A 25,681-nucleotide genomic window follows, 5' to 3' on the forward strand; every position below is an offset into this window, starting at 1 on the left:
TGGCAATCAATTTTTGTGATGCTGAATAAGGAATAAATATTGGCCAGGGCACTGGGAATAATTCCCTGCTCTTACAATCATAGGGTGGTATTTAATGGATGCGATGGGGGGTCTCGCCTGCCAATCAGGCACTTAACTGGATAGCAGTGGACAATGCCCGGGATCAAGGACACCAGGGTGGAAATCCCACCTGTCAAGGGCTGCCAACCAATTCGAGACCAGCAGCTTGCACTACTCAGCAGCAGCACCTCGGAGATAGTGACTGCTGCCGCCAATACACCTACCCAAGGCCAAGAATCACGGATGGACCAAGTTCACAGGTGGTGGTGGTGGTGGGAGGGGTGTCATTGGGTGAGGGTCGCATAGGGAGGAGAGTGTCAGCAAGGACAGGTGGGTGACTCTCAGTGTTTCCCCCCCCACACCCCCACTTCCATTCTCCACTTCTCCCAATGCTGGGTCCCCTGAACAGGCACTGAGTGCCTTTGAACAAGGGGCCTCCCCTGCCCGCCGATGGGTGAATACCAATGGTGGCAGGGTGAGGCCCTCAAGTGGGCATTAATTGTTAACTTATAGGAAGCCCATCCACTGCCCTTCCCCCACCATGGACTTAATCGGGACAGAGGCAGAAAGGCAACGGGGTCCCCACCCGCCTAACTAATTGACCCCCCACCACTAAACTTGCCATGCTGGAGGGCATTACATTCCACCTATAGAATGGTTTCAGCACTGAAATGTGGTTTTTGTCAATTGTGAAGTACCACAGACATGAACCTCACTGTTCAAGAAAATTGCAATAACAGCACCAATCGCTGTCTATGGACTTAATCAAACTCACAAAATGTCAACCATGAAAGCTCATGGGGTGTTCTCCTCAAGTTTGGCTGCCCCAGAAATTTGTCACCATTCTCCAAATACTCCAGGTTGACATGCAAGCTATGATCCTCACCAGTGGAATGACCACAGACTCTATCTCAGTGAAGGATTGCGGTCAAACATGGCTATATCATCACACCAACCCTCTTCTCCATCTTCCTCACTGCAATACTACACCTCACTTCCAGCAAACTGTCCACAGACATGGGGTGGAATCATCCAAGTGTTATGATCCCAGCTGATGTTACAACTGGACAAGCTTGATCCCAGGGTGGAACCCAGCTTGATAGACCCCAACTTATATTTTTTGTTTAGAAATGTGGAGAGTGGCTACTGAACAGAGTCACAGGAGTCAGTTGATGAACTTTAACAAAAAAATGAAACATCGAGAAAAGCTGAACTAAATGACATTACTCCTCCACCCACAACTACACCTTTACAGGTGTAGACAAGTTCATAATGATAACACAAGTTACAAAATCTCTTATACTCTAATGTTCACATTAAGTATATAGTCCATGTAAACCAATAGGTGACCTGTGGTCAGACACACCACACTACAAAACCAAGTGACAGATGCCACCCCAGACAGATGCTGTGGATCTCTCATCAATTCCTCCCAGATGCTTGTCACACCATGAGCCAATCAGTCTCACTGAACTTTCTCTTTCTCACAAGGGTTTGCAATCTCCGCTCTGGAAGAACTTGCTTTAGGAACCTTCTCCCAAATGACCATTTCTGTCAGTTGCCTTCCACAAGGGTCCACCTCCAGGGCTTTGAACTCTCCTTTCGATGTTCCTCTCCCCTGGATCGCCACAAGCATTCAGGCTTCCTATCACACACTCTCTCTCTCTGACTTAGCCATGCCAACAGAACTGCACTGCTTCACATGCCCATAGTAAAGAGTTACAGGCCTTTGGCTGTCTCCTTGGGTCTTCTGGCTTTTCGCAAGCCTATTTTGCTTTAAGTCTGCATCCTGCAGCTTTCTTCCTTTAAGCCTGAAGCCTTCCTCTCTGCTCCTTACTTTCACTTCCACTGAACAGGACTTTTTCTAGACTCCCATTCTTCCTTTAACAATAAGGTTTTCTTGGGATTTTCTTTTTTCCTTTAGGATCTGCTTTCTGGTTTCCGGGACCTTCTCCTGTTCTTATGGGAAAACTGCTCTCTCTGCAGTTCCTTCTGCTGTGTCCAGCCTCTCTGGAACCCTGGCTTCAATTAAACTCAAACTGTTTCCGGTTTCTGTGTCTCTGTGTGGGCCTCCTGTTGCTAGGCAACAGCACAGTTTTTTCCTGCCTTGTGTTAGTTCTAACTCCCCATCGAGAGTTGTAAAACCTGATTACAATGCAAGCGTCTTTTAAAGTCAAACTAAAAGCTCCCCCCTTTCTTAACACACCAATACAGAAATACAAATTAAATTTAAACTTGAAGATAAACCTTATTCTGAGCACCCACAAATACAAATATAACTTACTTAAACTATCTCTAGTTCCTAACACCAGATTTGCACAAAGTGCAGTAGCAGGCGGGGAAAAAAGTAGTTTTACCCGCCAGCTGCCATGGTGGGTTTTCGTTCCATTCCCAGTGTGTTGCGCCTCATTAATAATGCATTTACAGGGAACAACTCCAAATCGCTGGCAGACAAGCTCGGATTTGCCTGCCCCGCCATGACCTCAGCACTTATTCGCGCCAGGCGCCATATGTAAAGCGCACCAGAGCGCAGTCTACTTCACTGATACAAACCAGGTCTGCTCCAGGTGATAGATGGTCCAGAAAGCAAAGAAGACAGCAGCCCCAAATTTAGTGACTCCTCTATGGACGTGGTGGAAGGCCGCCACCATGTCCTCTACCCCCACTCTGGCTGCAGGAGGCCCACCAGTGTCAGCAATCTGGCCGCGGAGTCGGTGAGTCTATAAGTCAGTCAGCACCACCGGAGTGCAGAGGAGGTCAGCCATCCAGTGAAGGAAGAGGATGAATGGTCTCATCAGTTCCGACAGGGTAACTCACTCTTCTCATCACTCAGCCTACAGAGAACATTCCACACAGCGCCATGCAACCTGCTCACACTCTGTCCATCTGTTTTCAGGCAGGAGAAGCTGGCTCACATCAGCAGGGAGAGCTCCCAGACCAGGGGTGGAGTGGCCCACATTAGGCCCCTCGCTCACAATGAGGGGCCTACCATCATGCAGACTGGTGAGGACGTGGACCGTGCCTGTGGGCGACGAACACCCACGTGAGGATCTTGCATCACATTATCATTCTCTCAACCCAAGTGTGTGTGCTCTCTCTCTTGCTTTTGACTCTGCTGCCACGCACTCATAATCTCTACTTTGGTTCACAGGGAGCTCTGCCAAGCGACCAACATCCTCAGCCAGTCCATCCCTCAGCTCCAACGACTTCCCCACCTTCAGCCAAGAGGACAACTCCTCCATTGAAGAGACTTTATTTTATTCATTCACGGGATGTGGGCTTCGCTGGCTGGGCCTGCATTTATTGCCCATCCCTAGCTGTGCCTGAGAAAGAGGTGGTGAGCTGCCTTCTTGAACTGCTGCAGTCCATGTGGTGTAGGTACACCCACAGTGCTGTTAGGAAGGGAGTTCCAGGATTTTGACCCAGCGACAGTGAAGGAACAATGATATATTTTCAAGTCAGGATTGACAGTAACTTGGAGAGGAACTTCCAGGTGGTGGTGCTCCCATGTATCTGCTGCTCTTGTCATTCTAGATGGTAGTGGTCGTGGGTTTGGAAGATGCTAAGGAGCCTTGGTGAAATCCTGCAGTGCATCTTGTAGATGGCACACACTGCTGTTATTGTGTGTCAGAGGTGGAGGGAGTGAATATTTGTGGATGTGGTGCCAATCAAGCAGGCTGCTTTGTCCTAGATGGTGTCAAGCTCCTTGAGTGTTGTGGGAGCTGCACTCATTCAGGCAATTGGGGAGTATTCCATCAGACTCCTGACTTGTGTCCTGTAGATGGTGGACAGGTTTTGGGGAGTCAGGTAGTGAGTTACTCGTCGCATGGTTCCGAGTCTCTGACCTGCTCTTGTAGCCACAGTATTCATATGGCTAAAAGCAAAAAACTGCGGATGCTGGAAATCCAAAACAAAAACAAAAATACCTGGAAAAACTCAGCAGGTCGGCAGCATCTGCGGAGAGGAACACAATTAACGTTGAGTCCGAATGACCCTTCAACAGACCTGCTGAGTTTTTCCAGGTATTTTTGTTTTTGTATTCATATGGCCAGTTCAGTTTCTGGTCAATGGTAACCCCCAGGACGTTGATAGTGGGGGGGATTCAGTGATGGTAATGCCATTGAACATCAAAGGGCAGTGAGTCATAGAGGTTTACAGCACAGAAAAGGGCCCCTTGGCCCATCAAGTCTGCGCCGGTCAAACAAGTACCTAACTCTTTTAATCTAATTTTCTTCCTCACATTCCCTCTAAACCTCTTGCCCCTTAGCTTAAATCTATGCCCCCTGGTTATTGATCCCTCCACCAAGGGGAAAAGTTCCTTCCTGTCTACCCTAGCTATGCCCCTCATAATTTTATACACCTCAATCATATCCCCCCTCAATCTCCTCTGCTCCAAGGAAAATAAAAAGCTAAAAGCTACTGCAGATGCTGGAAATCCAAAACAAAAACAGAATTACCTGGAAAAACTCAGCAGGTCTGGCAGCATCGGTGGAGAAGAAATCAGTCAACGTTTCGAGTCTTCATGACCCTTCGGCAGAACTGAAGCATAGTTAGGAGAACTTTCTCCTAACTATGCTTCAGTTCTGCCGAAGGGTCATGAAGACTCGAAACGTTGACTGATTTCTTCTCCACCGATGCTGCCAGACCTGCTGAGTTTTTCCAGGTAATTCTGTTTTTGCCAAGGAAAATAACCCCAGTCTATCCAATCTCTCCTAATAACTAAAACTCTCCAGCCCAGGCAACATCCTGGTGAATCTCCTCTGCACTCTCTCTAGTGCAATCACATCCTTCCTATAATGCGGATTCCAGAACTGCACACAATACTCTAGCTGTGGCCTAACCAGCATTTTATACAGTTCCAGCAAAACCTCCCTGCTCTTATATTCTATGCCTCGGCTAATAAAGGCAAGTATCCCATATGCCTTCTTAACCATCTTATCTACCTGTCCCGCGACCTTAAGAGACCGGTGGACATGCACACCAAGGTCCCTCGGATCCTCGGTACTTCTGTGGACAGCCAAAGCAAGCCGGGGCCCTCAAAGCCTTGGCTCTCCAGAGGACGTACACCAAAGGCAACAGGGACAACCATTACTCAAGCTGTCTCTAACCCTGCTTCGGATGTCAGGGCCACAAGAGGGAGTGGTAAGCCTAGGGAAAGTTAATAAATTGTGATCACAAGTGGTAGCACGGGTGAACATATTTAATTACTTTATAATGTGAAAATATATTCATTTTCACTGAGTAATGTACAATGTTGTCTCTCAGCTTCATTGACAGGCTTCGCGAGCCCCCCCCTCCCCCCCGTCACTCCCCCTCGCTCCCCCAACTAGCAATTCAGCTGCACACAGCTGAACCAGGAGTGATTCTGGAAGTGTGCGTAAGTAGCTGGGCCCCTCGGAGCCTTGTTCAAGGACTCTCCCACGCACATGGAGCCTTCATCCATCACACTCATCTCACTGTCCCGAGCATTTTCGATGCTGCCTGCTGGGGTTCTCTTTCAGTTGTCCATCTGAGCCTGACCTGCATCTCTGCCCACCCACTGACCACACTCCCATGCAGCATCTGTGCCCGTCCAACATGAGGCTCCGCTCACTTTTGCTTTCGACAACGCTGGTCGTAGTTAAGTTTTTGACCAGTTCCTTCGTCCTTTTCCCCTACACCGTTGACCCCCCTGGCATCACCTTCCACCTCCCAACCATCACCTACCAACCTGAACCATTGTCTTTCTATGATGTCCAGGTGTATGTGCACAGTCCCTGCCTTCCTGACGATCCCACTCCCATTGACCTCCCCGACCTCCTTCTGCCCACCCCCAGAGTCCGTGTCCATTCTCACCGTCCCTTCTACTGCTACTGATGCACCTTTGCCCTCCCACCCTTTGCCCCCATACTCACCATTCCCTCCTACCACGCCCACCCTTAGTTTGCTCCCCAGGAGGCAGCCATTGACTCCATAGACCCCTTCCTTGCACGTTCACCTGGACATCCCCCTACCACCATTCTCCCCCAGACACCTTCCTCCCCCTGGACAGCTTCCCCCCCACTCTGAACTACCTCTTATGCCTGGACAGTTTCCCCCACCAAATTCCCTCCACCCCCTGGACACCTACCCCCCTCTAAACTCCACCTCCCCACAGACACCTTCCTCCCCTTGGACCTCTTCCACCTCCTGATCTCCCTCCCATACACCTTCTTTCCCCCACTTATAACTACCTTCCCAATTGCCGCATTTGCCCTGTTACACTCTCCTCCCCCTCCCAAGCTCACATCCCACCCGACATTTTTGTCCCCCCCCCCCACACCCCCAGGTACACCTTCCTCTCCCACCTCATTGTCGATCATCCATGGCAGCCCATAGCCAAGACCGTGATGTTCTCAAGCAGGCCTGAGACATCAAAGGAGACCTCCCACCTTCCGAGAGCTGCTTTGCGGTGTCCATGAGAGTTCAGTCAGCATTGCGATGCATGTGTTTCTCCAAGGTCTGGTAGCTGTTGGGCTCCAGCATCTTCTGATCCTTGGGCGTCTACAATCTGTGCAAGGCCTTAATGGTAAGTCACGACTTCTGTACGTCACACTTGTCCAGACCTGTTCTGGGCCGGTGTGCTTTCCCGCCGACATAACGGTAAATCTGGCGTGGGGGGGACGATCCCCGTCGGGCCTTAGTTTGCATCCCATTACTGGGATGCAAATCAGGTTCACGCCAGCCTCCAGCAGGATTCATGACAATAACCGACCATCCCGCTGTACTTTCAGAGCTGGCATGGAACCAAATTTTGGCCTTCGCACCATACTGTCCATCCCCACCCGCCACGACGCCAATGGGGCCGGAAAATTCTGGCCGTGGAGGTCATTTATCGAAAGGACGGGACACCGTTCAATCTACAACGCCGCCAATCCAAAATCAGAATTAGTTCAACTTCAGTTAACGAGCTTCAACAGACAGATGACACTTATTTATGCACTCACTCAGAAACTGAGCTCCAGGTCATTGTCGACTCCTTCTCTGAAGCGCAAGAGAAAACGTGGCTTTCACTAAACACCCAGAAAATGAAGGTTCTCTTCCAACCGGCTCCCATAGCACAATACCCCCATTGATTAAGGTCAATGGTGAGACCCCGGAGAACGTGGACCATTTTCCAAATCTTGGGAGAATTCTGTCGACAAAGGCAGACATTGCCTCCAAAATGCCAGTTCAGCTACCAGCCTGAGGAAAAGAGTATTTTTTGGGGGGGGGGGGGGGGGGGGGCAGAATCGCAAACCTGAGACTCAGGTATTGGTTTACCGAGCAGCAATGATCCCCATGCTCGTATATGCTTTAGAGATTTAGACAATCTATAGCAGACATCTCAAAGCACTGGAGTACCACCAACAGTGTCTTTGTAAGATCCTCCAAATCTGGTGGCAAGAAAGGCGGTCCAACAACAGCGTCTTCTTCCAAACCAACATGCCCAGCATCGAGGTGCTGATCACTCAAAACCAGCAGTTCATGTAGTCCATGTGCTTGACACCAGATTCCAAAAGCAACTGCTTCCTGACCACCGCACAGCTGTTGTGGAGACGAAGTCCCGCCTTCACATTGAGGATACTCTGCATTGTGTTGTGTGGCACTACCACTGTGCGAAATGGGATTTAGCAGATCTAGCAACTCAAGACTGGGCAACCATGAGGCGCTGTGGGCCAACAGCAGCAGCAGCAGCAGAATTGTACTCGAACACAATCTGTAACCTCATGGCCCAGCATATCCCCGACTCTACCATTACCATCAAGTCAGGGGATCAACCCAGGTGCAATGGAGAATGCAGGGGGGCATGCCAGGAGCAGCACCAGGCATACCTAAAAATGAGGTGTCAACCTGGTGAAGCTACAACACAGGACTACTTGCATGTCAAACAGCATAAGCAGCAAGTGATAGACAGAGCTAAGCGATCCCACAACCAATGGATCAGATCTGAGCTCTGCAGTCCTACCACATCCAGTCGTGAATGGTGGTGGACAACTAAACAACTCAGCTGCACCAGGAAATTCACAGGACAACAGAATGTTTTGGGGTGTCCTTAAAACATCCATGAAGAGGACAAACATCCATGCTATTCCAAGTGCCAGGTTTTATAAGATGGTTATGTTTTAAACTCTCTTTAAATTCAGGATAAGATGGAGCATGTGACCTACTAGTTCTGCCTGGTGATAAGCTGATGGGATCTAGTCACCATGGGGACCCGGGTCAAATCATATTGAAACCAACTTGCTAACTTTCATACCTGAACACAAAGGCGGAAGCAGCTGACCTGGCTTTGTGCAGACTTACTGATTTAGTGACTTTGGAGAGAGAGTGAGCCCCAGAGAAAGAGATTGGCAGTGGAATTTTATGCTTTTCCCCCTCGTCAAGTTTGGTGACGGTGGCCAATGAATCTGGTGGGAGAATGGTGGGTGGGAACTCCTAACCCTAACCCTACCATGCCCAGTCAATTAATGCCTCCTTAAGGGCCTCATCACTCCGCTGAGGTAGGTGGGGGACTTGCTGTGTGGGAAGCAAATCCCTGAGCACGAAATAATATATAAGTGTGGCGTGGGGTTTTATGTTATATTCAGAAACTAATACGGAATACCTGGTCTATAGAGTATTAGTTGCTTACTAAGTAATGCTTAGTCAATATCAACTTTAGTTCGTTTGTTACAGTAAAAGCCATCTCAACGGGAATTGTAACACCGCCAATGGGAGTCATGATTGAACAAAATGGAGAGGATTCTTTTGGGAAGACACTGAGCACATCGAGAGAATTTGTCGGGAACACAGGAACAAAGTTGAGGTGTCAGAAAGAGTGCACAAACCACCAAACAACCCATCTCCAAGCACTTACCCGCCCCGCACGTGGCAGAGTCTGCAGATCGTGCATTGGACTTATCAACCAGAGTGGAAACAAGTCATCCTCAATCCCAAGGGACTGCCTAAGAAATACTGGCCTGGTCACTGGGGATAAATCCCTGCCCTTATAATCATAAAATGCTTACAGCACAGAAGGAGGCCATTCAGCCTGTCATGCCTATGCTGATGCGAACCTTCTCCATTTTGGTCAGTCACAGGACATGATTCTCATTGGCAGCCCTCTGAAAGGTCAACTCAGCTAGTCCCACTCCCCCACCTTTTTCCTGTAGCCCTGCGATTTGTTTTTCTCTTCAGCTAATTATCCAATTCCTTTTTGAAAACAATGGAGATTGAATCTGCTTTCACCTCATGGGGTGCATTTGAGATCACAAACGCTTGATGCGGAAAAATGTCCTTCCTCATGTTGCCATTGCTTCTTTTCCCAATCTTCTTAAATCTGTGCCCTCCGGTTCTCGATGCATCCACCAATGGGAACAGTTTCTTCCAATCCATCTTGTCCAGAACCCTCATGGTTTTGAACGCCGCTATCCTCTTTTTCGAACACCTCTGAACATTCTCTAAAGAGAGCAGCCCCAGCTTTGCAAATCTATCCCCGTAACAGAAACTTTTCATTGCCGTCTTGCAGATCTTTCTTGCACCCTCTCCAATTCACACCTTTCCTTAAAATGGGGTGCCCAGAATTGGGCAAAACACTCCACTTGAGGCTAAACCAGTGGTTTATACAGGTTTAGCTTAACTTTCTTGCTTTTGAACCCTATTCCTCAATTTATAATGCCCAGGATCCTTTATGCATTACTAACTGCTTTCCCAATCTATCCTATCACCTTCAACAATTAGTCCACATATATCGAGATCCCTCTGTTCCTGAACCCTCCTTAAAATTGTATCTTTTATTTTATATTGCAACTTTGAAATAGTGCCATTGGATCTTTCACACGCACCTGAAAGAGCATATGGGGTATCAGTTTTCTATCTCATCCAAAAGACAGCACCGCTGGCAGTTCAGCAATCCCTCAGTATTGCACTGGCATGTCAGCCTTGATTTTTCAGCATAAGTTGCACACTCGCCTGTGAATCATAAGGTTCTGGGTTCAAGACCCACTCCTGGGTTTGAGCACAAAAATGGAGATTGACACTCCAGTGCAGTACTGAGGGAGTGCTGCACTTTTGGATGCTGTCTTTTGGATGAGGTGTTAAATAGAGGCCCATATGCCTGCTCAGGTGGATGTAAAACACCCCATGGCACTGTGTTGAAGAACAGCAGGTGAGTTATCCCTGGTGTAGTAAGAGGAAGTGCTCGAAAAACTCGGCAGATCTGGCAGCAACTGCGGCGAGAGAAACAGAGTTCAAGTTTCAAGTCCAATATGATTCTTCTTCATAAACCATATTGGACTAAAAATGTTAACTGCTTCTCTTTCCACAGATCTGTGGAGTTTTTCCAGCACTTTCTCTATATTTCAGGTCTCCAGCATCCACAGTACTTTGCTTTAATTTTAGAGTTATCCCTAGTGTCCTGACCAATACTAATCCTTCAAATAACATCACAAAAAACAGATTATCTGGTCATTATCACATTACTGTTTGTGGGAGTTTGCTGAGTGCAAATTAACTGTTGTGTTTCCTACATTACACCAGTGAATACATTTCAAAAAGTACTTCATTGGCTGTCAGGTGCTTTGAGATGCCAAGTGGTTGTGAAAAACGCTAGACAAATGCAAGTCTTTCTTTTTTTAAGTTAATGGCCTCAGTTAGTACCAGAGAGTGGTCTGGGCCCCGAAAATAAACATAATTTTGGGTTCAAGATTTTGTATAGGGCAATGGCTCTGTAGCTTCTAGACTGTTCCAGCAGACTTCTGCTGTAAATCTGCACGGAGCTCCATGGAAAGACCAGTGTGTCCTATTAATAGGGAGCTCACAGAGGCTTTGATAGTGTTAAAATGCGTTAATATTCATCTGATTCCTTTCACAGATGGTGAGCCCATTCCAGAAGAGCTATGGTGGGTACTGACATTTATGTAGCAGCTGCTCAGTGAAACAAATTTTGAGTAAAACATTCTGTCTCAATTAGCACTGTACCCAAGCCTTTCTTTCTAAATTCGCTCCTGCCTTCAAGTTAACCCAGATAACAGATTCACTCTCTTAATGCAGACCAGAAAGGTGGGTCGTTGAGCCTGTTTGCATCACCACTGACCACCTGTAACACAGCTTGGTTAGGATACAATTTCAAACAATGGAAAAGAACACATACCTTCTATCCGACAGTCTTGGCTTTCCCTCAGGTTGGACGAACCCAGTCTCGAGGGAGGTGAGGAAGTGGAGGGGGCTGCTAAGGGGCCAGTGTCAGTACAGATGAAAACAGAGGGCATTTTAGCCATTGGACCTTTCAACCTTTTCCTTACTATCGCCAAGCTGGTGACTTAGTTTAACAATATCTAACAGGGATAGCAAACAAAGGTTCAGTAATGTGCTGGTTGTGTGACTGAACTACTAATCCAGAGGCCTGCATTAATAATGCACTCGAACATGAGTTCAAACCTGTCACCGCAGTTTTCAAATCTTAATTCAGTTAAAAGAAATCTGGGAATAAAGAAAACTGATATCGGTCAGAGCGACCATGAAGCTGTTGGGTTGTTATTAAAAACCCAATTAGTTAATTAATATCCTTCATAATCTCTCCTGTCTCAGCCCTTAAGGAATTCCCTTCCTTCTTAAATACCTGTATAAACTCTTACAATCTATTTTTATTCTACAAGCTTGTTTACGCTCCATTATCAATCTTTTGGTCATCCTATGCTAGTATCTAAAAATTTGCCCAATCCTCAGGGTTACACATTGTGACAATATTTGAATCCTCTTCTTTTAATCTAATGCTATCCTTAACATCTTTAGTTAGCCATGAACGGCTCTCTTTTCCCATGGGATTTTCACTACTCAATGCATTTGTTCAAAAGTATGAAATATTTATTTCAATGTTTTCCATTGCTTATCTACCGTCATAACATTTAGTCCAATTCTCCAAATCACAGTAGCCATCTTGATCCTATGTAATTGACATTAAGTTCATTACTATAGTTGTTTAATAGTGCCGAATTTGAGTATTGCTAGGAAAAAGAGACATACTATCAAAGCATCTTGTCTTGCACTCATCAGTATAGCACAACAATTTATACTGCATGAGAAGAGCTTGCTGATTGGTTGGCAAATGGATTGGTAGAGGAATTGCCATGGAGAATGCAGCAGAGAACAGTTAACTGCCAAGCTTTTGTTTCAAGTTCAAACCAACCTTGATTGGTCAAGGCATTGCCATGGGGAATGAACCGAGAAGGGCAGTCCTCCATAAGCTTGGGGAATCCGGGAACTATTCTATGGTTCATTCTTGGGACTATATTGCCAGTCCTTCACTGTTGCTGATTCAAAATCCTGGAACTCGCTCCCTAACAGCACTGTGGGTCTACCTAAACCAAATGGACTGCAGCGCTTCAAGAAGGTGGCTCGCCAGCGCCTTCTGAAGGGCAATTAAGGATGGGCGACAAATGCTGGCCTACCCAGCGACGTCCACAGCTCGTGAAAGGAATATATTAAAAAAAAAACTCCTTTAGCAGAACATCATCCCATGCTCTACATATGTCACTGGTTCTTACACGGACCACAACAACTGGATCCTCCTCTTCCCACTCCAAGTCTTCTCCTGCCATGAGGAAATGTCCTTAAACCTGACACTAAGCAGGTACCATAGCCTTCACAACTCCACAGAGAACTGTATCTAACCCCCAAGAATACTGTCCTCCATGACTACCACATCCGCTGATCACTTCCCACTTGAATAGCCTCCAGTTCCATGATGCCACAGTCAGTTTGCCTGTTCAGGATGCTGACTTTGCCAAGTAAGACCGAAAGAACATTGTACCTATTAGAAAAGATCAAAGGTGCAGACTCCTCCAGCATTACACCCGGGATTCCTTTATTGACCTGGCTCTCAGTCACACTCTCCTGTGCCTGATCATTAACCAGACCTGTACTACTTCCTAACATAAGGGGTGTGGCTGTCTCCTGGAACAAAGCGCCCAGATAACTCTCCCCCTCCCCTGATCACCACAATGTCAGTACTTTGGACTCCAGCTCAATAACTCTTGAGCTGAAGTTCTTCGAGATACAAACACTTACTGCAGACGTGGTTGTCCAGGATCACAAGGTGCTCCTTAAATTAGAGTTGCAGTATACCACACCACACGTGCTGCCATCTTTCTTCTGATTAATTTATGAGATGTGGGCGTCGCTGGCTGGGCCAGCATTTATTGCCCATCCCTAGTTGCCCTTGAGAAGATGGTGGTGAGCTGCCTTCTTGAACCGCTGCAGTCCATGTGGTGTAGGTACACCCACAGTGCTGTATTGAATCTTCTTTTATTTATTTGATTAGTCAATGGGTTAGACTATTGTTACTTTTATCTAAGTACTTGCTCTGGTTTAAGTTAAAGGTAGGATAAGTGAATTTATATACCTTTAACATAAACCATTACAGGTATTAGAGGCAAAAAGCAACACCGCCATCTCTCTCTGCACTGAATTCCTAATTTCCATACTCTGCGATGTCCTCTGCTGGTGACCCTATACAGACACATATTCTTTGATCTCTTTTTCTTTATTTTTCCATGGCAAATGGGCATTGCTTGCAAGGCCAGCATTTGTTGTCTTGAACTGAGTGGCCATCTCAGAAGGACCACATGGCTGTGAGTCTAAAGTCACATGTCAGTTAGACCAGGTAAGGATGGCAGATTTCCTCCCCAGAAGGACATCAGTGATCCAGATGGGCTTTTACAACTATTGATGATAGTTTCATGGTCACCATTACTGAGACTAACTTTCAAATCCAGATTTATTAATTAAATTTGAATTTAGATTCCACCAGATTTGAACCCATGTTTGTAAACATTAGCCTAGGCCTCTGGTTTGCTAGTCCAGCAACGTTACCACTATGCCTTCATATATAGATTTTATACAAAAGTCTCTGGAGTGGACCCCTGGCTTTTGACATTACAGGCACGAGAGCTACCACTAAGCTGGCACAGCTAAAAGGCTCCAATCTATGTCAACAAGTGCAGTGTAATGGTTCTGATCAGAGAAAACTGCAGATACAATACAGTAGAGGTCATTTAACCCTTTTTACAATGGTTGCCATCTTCAATTACAATCTATTTTCCCCTTTCACTGTCATTTACTTGCCCCATTAATTGTCACATTTTCCCCTATTATCACCTATTGCTCTCACTTAGTACCACTCATTGTCCCTCTTCAATTGCCAACCATTCATCCAAATCCCAGTCCTAACAAAGACAGGCACGAAGGACTGGCCTCCCTGTTCTCTCTGTACCATTGTTAGTAAAGATCAGTGTGCGCTGTGAAACGACTTGAAGTAATGTTTACAATCTTAACAGGGTAGAGCTGAAGGCTGAACTGGAAAAGAGAGCTGAGGATTGCCAATTGTTTGCGAAGCAGTTCCCAGCTTGGAGAGACCAGACACGAGGATACATAAAGGAACTGCAAGAGGTTGCGGACGGCATTGATGAATATCACAGAAGTGCCACCATTGCAAACGTCACAGGGGCTTCAGCAGCGGTTGTAGGAGGGGTTCTGTCCATTACAGGAATAATCGCAAGTCCTTTTACATCAGGTACCTCGTTGGGTCTCAGTGCATTGGGAGCTGGTATGAGTGCGAGTGGTGCAACCACCAATTTTACAGCTGGTATCACTGAATCTGTTAAACAATCAAACAAACAGAAAAGAGTTGATGAAATTGTAAATCAATACAATGACAGCTGTAAACAAATATCAAAATATTTACACGAGATTTGTGGTGCAATGAAATCTTGGAGCCAGAAGCTACATGCAGAAATCATGAAGCACAAGTCTAGTGAAGAAATGTCAGACTTTCTAAATGCAGCCTGCGGTGCAGCTAAGTGTAGGAAGACAGATGAAGAAGATTCAGGTATAGGAGAGCCAAGTACTCTTCCAGTGTCTAAAACAGCTAGGCAGGTAACAACAGCAAGCCAGAAAACTGAAATCGTGAACCAGCTGCTTTCTGGATCGCTTCCCCTGCTATCTACTTTTGTCAGAGTTATTTCAGGAATTCTTTCAGCAATCTTAATAGTGACAAATATCTACTCCATAACAAAGAATTCCATAGACCTGAGCAAGGGAAGCAAAACTGATGTTGCTAAAATCATACGTGACACTGCTGTGAAGATGGAAGTTGAATTAACAGCCTTCCAAGACATTAATGAATTTCTGAAACTCATATTAAAGATAGATTGAACGAATGGACCTGGAATTCCACCAAGGGGGAGATGAGGGGAAAGGGGTCTCGCACTCTGCGGCTGTAACTTCAGCAGACCAGCCACTCCCCTAAGGTGTTTTCACCACTTCACTGGCCACCCCACTTATTGAAACCCCATACCCCCCGCCCGGTAGAACTTCAAGGTCAAGGTGCATAGCGAGTCAGGGGGGAGGTTTAAGCTACATTGACTTTCTTATCAATTATCACAATGGAGTAATTGGGCAAATATTCCAACTGTTAGTTAATTTTACCAATTTAGCACCTGACAAGAAATGGGAAAGGTCCTGTCAGTTAGAGGAACATTAATCTAGTCCATTTATTCTAATTAGCAGTCACATAAGGCCCCGATGATGAAAGTGCTAACCTCGTATATGAACAAAAGCCAACCAAAAGCTTCAACAAAGTTGACACCCTTCCCTCCCTCCCCCAAAAAGAAGCAAACAACTCAAGGATGGTCCTGGCATAACCTAATTATGGATGAGAGAAGCCAATTGAGCTATCTTAATTCATCGATCCAGAGTGACCCTTAAATGATTTTAGGCTTTTGTCTAAATGGATTTAGGCTTTAGAGTTGGAGCATGAATTGGCCAGAAGGGTTGTGGACTTTAAACATTGGACACTTTTAACGCAGCAGTCAGAACTTTTGCTTTTTTCACTTTCTGAAGGATATTATTGCGTTTTATAGCTACATCGACACTGTGCAATGGTTCTACTCACTTATTACTTTACTGATTAATAAATGTGTTTGCTGACAGCCCAAATTAGCGTGCTGACGTGTTATTGTCCTAGCTTCCAAACTGAAGGATGAAGTGAAAAAAACCAGCAAACAAAGACAGTGTAAGCAACACACTATAGACAAAGCGATCCCACAGCCAACGGATCAGATCTAAGCTCTGCAGTCCTGTCACATCCAGTCGTGAATGGTGGTTGGCAATTAAACAACTCACTGGAGGAGGAGGCTCCACAAATATCCCCATCCTCAATGATGGAGGAGCCCAGCACATCAGTGCAAAAGATAAGGCTGAAGGATTTGTTACAATCTTCAGCCAGAAGTGCCAAGTGGATGATTCGTCTCGGCCTCCCCCAGAGGTCCCCAGCATCACAGATGCCAGTCTTCAGCTAATTTGATTCACTCCACGTGATATCAAGAAAAAAACAGCTGAAGGCACTGGATACTGCAAAGGCTATGGGACCTGACAATATTCCGGCAATAGTACTGAAGACTTGTGCTCCAGAACTTGCCGCGCCCCTAGCCAAGCTGTTCAAGTACAGCTACAACACTGGCATCTACCCGGCTATGTGGAAAATTGCCAAGCTATGTCCTGTACACAAAAAGCAGTATAATTCCAACCCAGCCAATTACTGCCCCATCAGTCTACTCTCAATCATCAGTAAAGTGATTGAAGGGGTCATCAACAGTGCAATCAAGTGACACTTGCTTAGCAATAACCTGTTTACTGAAGCCCAGTTTGGGTTCCGCCAGGGCCGCTCAGTTCCTGACCTCATTACAGCCTTGGTTCAAACGTGGACGAAAGAGCTGAACTCCAGAGGTGAGGTGAGAGTGACTGCCCTTGACATCAAGGCTGTATTTGACTGAGTGTGGCATCAAGGAGACCGAGCAAAACTGGAGTCAATGGGAATCAGGGGAAAAACTCTCTGCTGGTTGGAGTCATAGCCAGCACAACGGAAGATGGTTGTGGTTGTTGGAGGTCAGTCATCTCAACTCCAGGACATCACTGCAGGAGTTCCTCAGGGTAGTGTCCTCGGCCCAGCCATCATCAGCTGCTTCATCAATGATCTGCCTTCTATCATAAGGTCAGAAGTGGGGATGTTAACTGATGATTGCACAATGTTCAGCACCGTTCGCGACTCCTCAGATACTCAAGCAGTCCATGTCCAAATGCAGCAAGACCTGGACAATATCCAGGCTTGGGCTGTCAAGTGACAAGTAACATTCACGCCACACAAGTGCCAGGCAATGACTATCTCTAACAAGAGAGAATCCAACCATCACCCCTTGATGTTCAAAGACATTACCATCACTGAATCCCCCACTATCAACATCCTGGTGGTTGTCATTGACCAGAAACTGAACTGGACTAGCCATATAAATATTGTGGCAACAAGAGCAGGTCAGAGGCTAGGAGTCCTGCAATGAATGACTCACCTCCAGACTCCCCAAAGCCTGTCCATCATCTACAAAGCACAAGTCAGGAGTGTGATGGAATACTCCCCACTGGACAAGTGCAGCTCCCACCACACTCAAGAAGCTTGACACCATCCAGGACAAAGCAGCCCGTTTGAGTGGCATCACATCCACAAACATTCACTCCCTCCACCACTGACGCACAGTAGCAGCAGTGTAAACCATCTATAAGATGCGCTGCAGGAATTCACCAAGGCTCCTTAGACAGCACCTTCCAAGCCCACGACCACTACCATCTAGAAGGACAAGGGCAGCAGATAAATGGGAACACCACCACCTGGAAGTCCCCCTCCAAGTCACTCACCATCCTGACTTGGAAATTTATTGCCGTTCCTTCACTGTCGCTGGGTCAAAACCATAGAACTCCCTTCCTAACAGCACTGTGGGTGTATCTACACCCTGTGGACCGTAGCAGTTCAAGAAGGCAGCTCACCACCACCTTATCAGGAGCAACTAGGGATGGCAACAAATGCTGACCCAGCCAGCAAAGCCCACATCCCGTGAATGAAGAAAAAGAAAACAACCAGCCCACTGGCACTCAGGCTGGATTTGACCAGGGCCACACAGCCCCTGACCTCATTGCAGCCTTGGTCCAAACATGGCTCTCAGGGTCCCAGGGTTTTGAGCTGACTGCCCTGCACAGTTTCTCTGCTGCCTCCCACACCCATAAGACCATAAGACAAAGGAGCAGAAATTAGGCCATTTGGCCCATCGAGTCTGCTCCGCCATTCAATCATGGCTGATAAGTTTCTCAACCCTATTCTCCCGCCTTCTCCCCGTAACCTTTGATCCCCTTACCAACCAAGAATCTATCTATCTCGGTCTTAAATACACTCAATGACCTGGCCTCCACAGCCTTCTATGGCAATGAATTCCATAAATTCACCACTCTCTGGCTAAAGAAGTTTCTCCTCATCTCTGCTCTAAAAGGTCTTCCCTTTACACTGAGGCTGAGCCCTCGGGTCCTAGTCTCTCCAACTAATGGAAACATCTTCCCCACGTCCACTCTATCCAGGCCTTTCAGTATTCTGTAAGTTTCAATCAGATCTCCCCCCTCATCCTTCTCAACTCCATCGAGTATAGACCCAGAGTCCTCAAACGTTCCTCATACGTTAAGCCTTTCATTCCTGGGATCGTTCTCGTGAACCTCCTCTGGACCCTCTCCAGGGCCAGCACATCCTTCCTGAGATACGGGGCCCAAAATTGCTCACAATATTCTAAATGTGGTCTGACCAGAGCCTTATAAAGCCTCAGCAGCACATCCCTGCTTTTATATTCTAGTCCTCTCGAAAGAAATGCCAACATTGCATTTGCCTTCCTAACTACCGACTCAACCTGCAAGTTAACCTTAAGAGAATCCTGGACTAGGACTCCCAAGTCCCTTTGCACTCCAGATTTCTGAATTCTCTCCCCATTTAGAAAATAGTCTATGCCTCTATTCTTCCTACCAAAGTGCATGACCTCACACTTCCCCACGTTGTACTCCATCTGCCACTTCTTTGCCCATTCTCCTAACCTGTCCAAATCCTTCTGCAGCCTCCCCGCCTCCTCAATACTACCTGTCCCTCCACCTATCTTTGTATCATCTGCAAACTTAGCCAGGATGCCCTCAGTTCCTTCATCTAGATCATTAATGTATAAAGCGAAAAGTTGTGGCCCGAACACTGACCCCTGTGGAACTCCACTAGTCACCGGCCGCCATCCTGAGAAGGACCCATCAGTGCAGCTCCACCTGTGGCCGACAGGCTGCAGACTGACGACGAACCAAAAGCCAACTCCGCAGTCCCTCCACGGAGTTGAATTGGCCAAAGTGGGAACCAAACTGAGGCAATGCGCTGATTGGCACCAGCGCCTGCGCAGTTTGAGTGGCGGGAGGCAGCTCACGGCGGTGATTGGCTCCGGCGGTGAATGGATCCGGCGCCTGCGCAGTTTCAGTGGTGGGAAGCAGCTCCCCGCGTTGATTGGCTCCGGCGCCTGCGCAATTTCAGTGGCGGGAGGCAGCTCCTGGCGGTTGATTGGTTCTGGGGCTGGCGCTGGCGCAGCCTGAATGGCGGGAGGCAGCTCCTGACGGTTGATAGGTTCCGGCGCTGGCGCAGTTTGAGTGGCGGGACACAGCTCCCGGCGGTTGTGGCAGTTGGGCGACTGGGCGCCATTTTGTTGGGGGCTGCTGTCCTTGGTGCAGGGTTACAAGTAGGGGAAGAAAAGGCTCTTTCCATCATTGAGCTGTAGGTACAGGCTTCTAGGGGTTTTCTTTTGTTGCCATTTCTGAGAGTCAGAAGACCCCAGACAGCTTCTTAAAACGAACGAGAAACAGAAGTATTTGATTCCTGTCCAGGATTGCCTGGTTCAGTGTCCAGGAGATGATTATTTGATTGCTGGAGCCAATCTCGGTCAGCAAACACTGAGGCGAGAGGGGAATGGGACTTAATGCTGTTTAAGACAAGGGCGACAGAGTTTTGGATGAGGGTGGAATGTGGGGGACTAGTCAGGATTAGAGGGTAACGAAGGCACGGATGAGCTGAGACAGGGTGAAGCTGTGCATTGTTGTGGAGGTGGAAATATGTTGGCTCAATAATGACATGGATATGTGGCCAGAAACTCATCTCACAGTTGAATATAACTCCCAGATGGTGAACCGTCCGGTTCCGCTTCAGGGTGAGGGGTGGAGTCGGTGCTTAGGGACAACGTTTGGAGGAGGGGGGGAGGGCAAATTTTGTTAGAATATAAGAAACGGGCAGGTGTAAGTCATTCGGTGCTTAAACCTGCTTTGCCATTCAGCAGGATCATGGCTCATCTTTTCCATAAGAACTAGGAGCAGGAGTCGGCAATTCAGCCCCTTGAACCTGCCCTGCCATTCAATACGATCATGGCTGATCTCATTTCGGCCTCAACTCCAATTTCCTGCCCTCTCCCCATAACCTTTCAACCTGTTACTAATTAAAAATCTGTCTATCTCCTCCTTAAATTTATTCAGCGCCCGGCATTCGCTGCATTCTGAGGTAGTGAATTGACCCTTTGAGAAAAGTAATTCCTCCTCATCTCTTGATTTAAATCTACCACCCCTTAGCCTAAAACTATGGCCTCTCATTCTAGAATGCCCCAGAAGGGGAAACATCCGCTCCACGTCTACTTTGTCTATCCCCTTTAGCATCTTCTGTACCTCAATTAGATCTCCTCTCATCCTTCTAAACTCTAGCAAGTATAGGCGTAAACTGCTCAATCTCTCCTCACAGGACAAGCCCCGGATCTCTGGAATCAATCTGGTGAACCTCCTCTGAACCACCTCAAATGCAATTACATCCTTCCTCAAGTAAGGGGACCAAAACTGTGCACAGTACACCAGGTGGGGTCTCACCAATGCCTTGTACAGTTGCAACAACACTTCCCTATTTTCATACTCTATTCCTTTAACAATAAATGCCAAAATTCCATTTGCCTTCCTTATTACCTGCTGTACCTGCATACTAGCTCATTCATGCATGAGGACACCCAGATCCCTCTGCACTGAAGCATTCTGAAGTTTCTCTCCATTTAAATAATAAGTCGCCTTTTTGTTCTTCCGACCAAATTGGATAAGCTCATACTTATCCACGTTAAACTCTATCTGCCAAATTTTGGCCCATTCACCTAACCTGTCCTTATCAATTTGTAAATTTCATTGGAAATTACGTTCCCACCTATTTTGGTGTCATCTAGAATAGTTGGGGCACAAGGACCGAACCCTGTGGCACCCCACAAGTTACAGCTTGCCATCCAGAAAAAGACCCTTTTGTCCTGACTCTGCTTTCTGTTGGTTAGCCAATCCTCTATCCAAGATAATATATTACCCCTAGCTCCATGTGATGTTGTGTATTAACCTTTTGTGCGGCACCTTATCAAAGGCCTTCTGGAAGTCCACATATACTACATCTACAGGACCCCCATTATCCACTTTGCTTGTCACATCTTCAAAGAACTCTAGCAAATTAGTCAAACACGATTTACTCTTCATAAAACCATGCTGACTCTAATGGATTGCAATTTGACTTTCCAAATGCCCCATTACTACCTCCTTAATAATGGATTCCAACAACTTCCCAACGACAGACGTTAAACTAACTGGCCTATAATTTCCAACTTTCTGCCATCCCCCTTTTTGAATAAGGGTGATATATATTAGCATTTTTCCAATCCACTGGAACCTTTCCAGAATCCAGGGAATTTTGGAATATTATTACCAATGCATCCACTATCTCCGCTGCCACTTCCTTTAAGACCCTGGGATGTTAGCCATCAGGTCCTGGGGACTTGTCACCCTTTAATCCCAATAGTTTGCTCAGTACTTTTTCTCCAGTGATGGTGATTGTTCTAAGTTCTTCCTTCTCTATATCCTCTGCTCTACCTGTTACAATTGGGGTGGTACTAGTATCCTCCACCGTGAAAACTGAGGCAAAATTTTGATTAAGCGTCTCTGCCATTTCTACGTTCCCCACTGTTAACTCCCCAGTCTCATCCCCCAAGAGACCAACATTCACTTTAGCGACTCTCTTTCCTTTTATATACTTGTCGAAGCTTTTGCTATCAGTTTTTACATTTTGCGTTAGTTTTCTTTCATAATGTGCTGTCAAAGACACATTTGGTGAGTTGCTGCAGTGAATCTTGTGGCTCTGCCACTGTGTGCCATTGGTGGAGGAGTTGAATGTTGATGTTGAGTGATGTGGTGCTGATCAAGTGGGCTGCTTTGTCCTGGATGGTGTTAAGGTTCTTGCGTGTTGGAGAAATGGGAGTATTCCTGACCTGAGCCTTGTAGATGGTGGACAGGCTTTGGGCACTCATGAGGTGAGTTGGTACCAATGACATAGGTAGAAAGAGGGATGAGGTCTTGCATCAAGAACTCAGGGAGTTAGGCAGTCGACTAAAAAGCAAGACTTCTCGGGGTGTAATCTCTGGATTACTCCCAGTGCCATGTGCTAGCGAGCTCAGAAATAGGAGAATAGCGCAGATGAATACATGGCTTAAGAGTTGGTGCAAGAGGGAGTGTTTTAGATTCCTGGATCACTGGGACCGTTTCTGGGGATGGTGGGACCTGTACAAGCGGGACAGTCTACATCTGATCTAGAGCGGGATTGTCTACATCTGATCTAGAGCGGGACTAACATCCTTGCAGGTGGGTTTGCCAGTGTTGTTGGGAGGAATTTAAACTAATTCAGCGGGGCGGGGGTACACAGAATGTTAGCAGAATAGGGACACATAATACGGTAAAACAATCAAATCAGAGGGAGTACAGCTGCATTAAGTTTCAGGGGAGTAAGGCAAGGCTGAATGGCGTCTACTTTAATGACAGGTAAACAGATGAGTTAAGGGTGAGGATTGACATGAGGAATTGTGACATAGTAATCGTCACTGAGATGTGGTTGAGGGAGGGGCAGGATTGGCAGCTCAACATTCCAGGATATAGAATCTTCGGGCGGGGCGGGGGAGGTGGTGGTGGTGGTAAAAGAGGAGGAGGCATTGCATTATTAGTTAAGCAGTCAGTTACTGCAGTAAGGAGAGATGATATCTTGGAGGGGGCATCGAAAGAAGCTTTGTGGGTAGAGCTTAGGAATAAAAAAGGGGCAGCCACATTGTTAGGTGTTTATTATGGACCCCCAGATAGTCAGCGGGAAATTGAGGAGCAAATATGTGCACAATTTGCGGAGGTGTGTATAAACAATAACAGTAGGGTAATTATATTAGGTGATTTCAGCTTTCCCAACATTCATTGGGATAGACAGAGCGTTAAGGGCTTGGATGGAGTAGATTTCTTGAAATATGTACAGGAGAACTTTTTAGGTCAATATGTAGAGGGTCCAACAAGGGACGGCGCGGTGCTGGACCTAATTCTGGGGCATGAAGCCGGACAGGTGGCTGAGGTGGTGGTGGGGGAGCATTTTAGTGACAGCGACCACAACATGGTACAGTTTAAGTTTGTTAAGGACAAAGAAATAGACAAGTTGCAAAAAAATGTTTTGGATTGGGGGAGAGTGGATTTTAGTAAAATAAGGCAGGATCTGGCCCAGGTAGACTGGGAACAGCTACTTGTGGGGAAATCTACAGAGCAGTGGGGGGTGCTCAAAAAGAAAATGGGGAGAGTACAGGCTCAACATCTTCCTTCTAGGGTGATAGGAAGGAGTAACAGTCCCAGAGAACCGTGGATGACCAGAGATATTCAGTTTACGATGAGAAAGAAAATAGAGGCTTTTAGCAGGTACAAGGGAAGCAAGTCAGCGGAGGCATTAGTGGAGTACAGAAAGTGCAGGGTGGAGCTTAAGAAAGCAATCAGGAGAGGAAAGGGGACATTAGAAAGCTCTGGCTGGTAAAAGTAGGGAAAATCCCAAGATATTCTATAAGTATATCAATGGGAAGAGGATAACCAGGGAAAGAGTAGGGCCCATAAGGGACCAAGGGGGCAATCTACGGGTGGAGCCAGAGGACACCGCCAGAGAGTTGAATGAATACTTCACATCCGTCTTCACCCAAGAGAATGAGGATGAAGGTATCGAACTCGGGGAGAGAGACTGTGAGGTTCTTAAGCAAATTGATACAGGGAGTGACAAGGTATTGGAGGTGTTGACAGGCTTAAAAGTGGGCAAATGTCCAGGTCCGAATGATTTGTGTCCTAGACTGCTGATGGAGGCAAGGGAGGAGATCGCAGGGGCTCTGACCCAAATGTACAATTCCTCACTGGCCACGGGGGAGGTGCCAGAGGACTGGAGAACAGCTAATGTGGTTCCACTATTTAGGAAGGGTTGTAGAGATAAGCCAGGGAACTACAGGCCAGTCAGTCTCACGTCAGTGGTAGGGAAACTATTTGGGAAAATTCTGAAGGAGAGAATCTATCTCCACTTGGAGAGGCAAGGTTTGATCAGGGATAGTCAGCATGGTTTGTCAGAGGGAGGTCATGCCTAACAAATTTGATTGAATTTTTTGAGGAGGTGACCATGTGTGTAGATGAGGGTAGTGCAGTTGATGTAGTTTATATGGATTTCAGCAAAGCCTTTGACAAAGTCCCACATGGGAGACTTATAAAGATGGTAAATGCACATGGAATACAGGGTAATTTGATAAGGTGGATTCAAAATTGGCTTATTTGTAGGAGACAGAGGGTGATGACAGAAGGATGCTTTAGTGACTGGAAGCCAGTGTCCAGTGGCGTACTACAGGGATCTGTGCTGGGTCCCCTATTATTTGTTATTTATATAAACGACATAGATGACTATGTGGGGGGCAGGATTAATAAGTTTGCAGATGACACAAAGATTGGCTGCGTGGTAAACAGTGAGGTTGAGTGTCTTGGGCTACAGGAAGATATAGGCAGGATGGTCAAATGGGCAGATAAGTGGCAGATGGAATTTAACCCTGAAAAGTGTGAGGTGATACACTTTGGAAGGAGTAATTTGACAAGGAAATATTCAATGAATGACATGACACTAGGAAGTTCTGAGGAACTTGGCGTGTGTGTCCATAGGTCTCTGAAGGCGGAGGGGCATGTTAGTAGGGTGGTGAAAAAGGCATATGAACACTTGTCTTTAGCAATCGAGGCATAGATTACAAAAGTTGGAGTTGTATAGAACCTTGGTGAGGCCACACCTGGAGTACTGTGTGCAGATCTGGTCGCCACATGATAGGAAGGATGTGATTGCACTGGAGGGGGTGCAGATGAGATTCATCAGGATGTTGCCTGGGATGAAACATTTAAGGTATGAAGAGAGGTTGGATAGACTTGGGTTGTTTTTGTTGGAGCAGAGAAGACTGAGGGGCAACCTGATCGAGGTATACAAGATTATGGGGGGCATGGACAGGATGGATATGGAGCAGCTGTTCCCCTTAGTTGAAGGGTCAGTCACGAGGGGACATAAGTTCAAGGTGAGGGGCATGAGTTTTAGGGGGGATGTGAGGAAAAACTTTTTTACCCAGAGGGTGGTGACGGTCGGAATGCACTGCCTGGGAGGGTGGTGGAGGTGGGTTGCCTCACATCCTTTAACAAGTATATGGATGCGCACTTGGCACGTCATAACATTCAAGGCTATGGACCAAGTGCTGGTAAATGGGATTAGTTAGGTAAGTCAGGTGTTTTCTCACGTGTCGGTGCAGATTTGATGGGCCGAAGGGCCTCTTCTGCGCTGTGAGATTCTGTGAGTTACTTACCTCTGAATTCCCAGCCTCTGACCTGCTCTTGTAGC

General features: G+C 46.7%; 2 protein-coding genes across 2 annotated transcripts in view; both read left to right on the plus strand.

The window, feature by feature from the left end:
• Positions 1-25,681, plus strand: part of LOC144688603 (apolipoprotein L3-like) — a 155,018-nt gene that overhangs the window by 27,996 nt on the left and 101,341 nt on the right. The window lies entirely within an intron of this gene.
• LOC144688792 (apolipoprotein L6-like) lies at positions 154-16,026 on the plus strand. The gene is made up of 2 exons (XM_078555737.1): positions 154-320; positions 14,355-16,026. Exons 1-2 carry the CDS (start codon positions 154-156, stop codon positions 15,250-15,252), a joined length of 1,065 nt encoding a protein of 354 aa, XP_078411863.1. The 3' UTR covers positions 15,253-16,026.

This window comes from Cetorhinus maximus, chromosome 1, assembly GCF_964194155.1.
Source record: "Cetorhinus maximus chromosome 1, sCetMax3.hap1.1, whole genome shotgun sequence".
Taxonomy (NCBI): domain Eukaryota; kingdom Metazoa; phylum Chordata; class Chondrichthyes; order Lamniformes; family Cetorhinidae; genus Cetorhinus; species Cetorhinus maximus.

What these genes read in the sequence shown, in the direction of transcription:
- LOC144688792 (XM_078555737.1), top strand. Translation starts at nt 154, where the DNA reads ATGCCCGGGATCAAGGACACCAGGGTGGAAATCCCACCTGTCAAGGGC. An exon ending in CGGATGGACCAAGTTCACAG is followed by an intron (nt 321 to 14,354) that starts GTGGTGGTGGTG and finishes AACGACTTGAAG; the next exon opens with TAATGTTTACAATCTTAACA.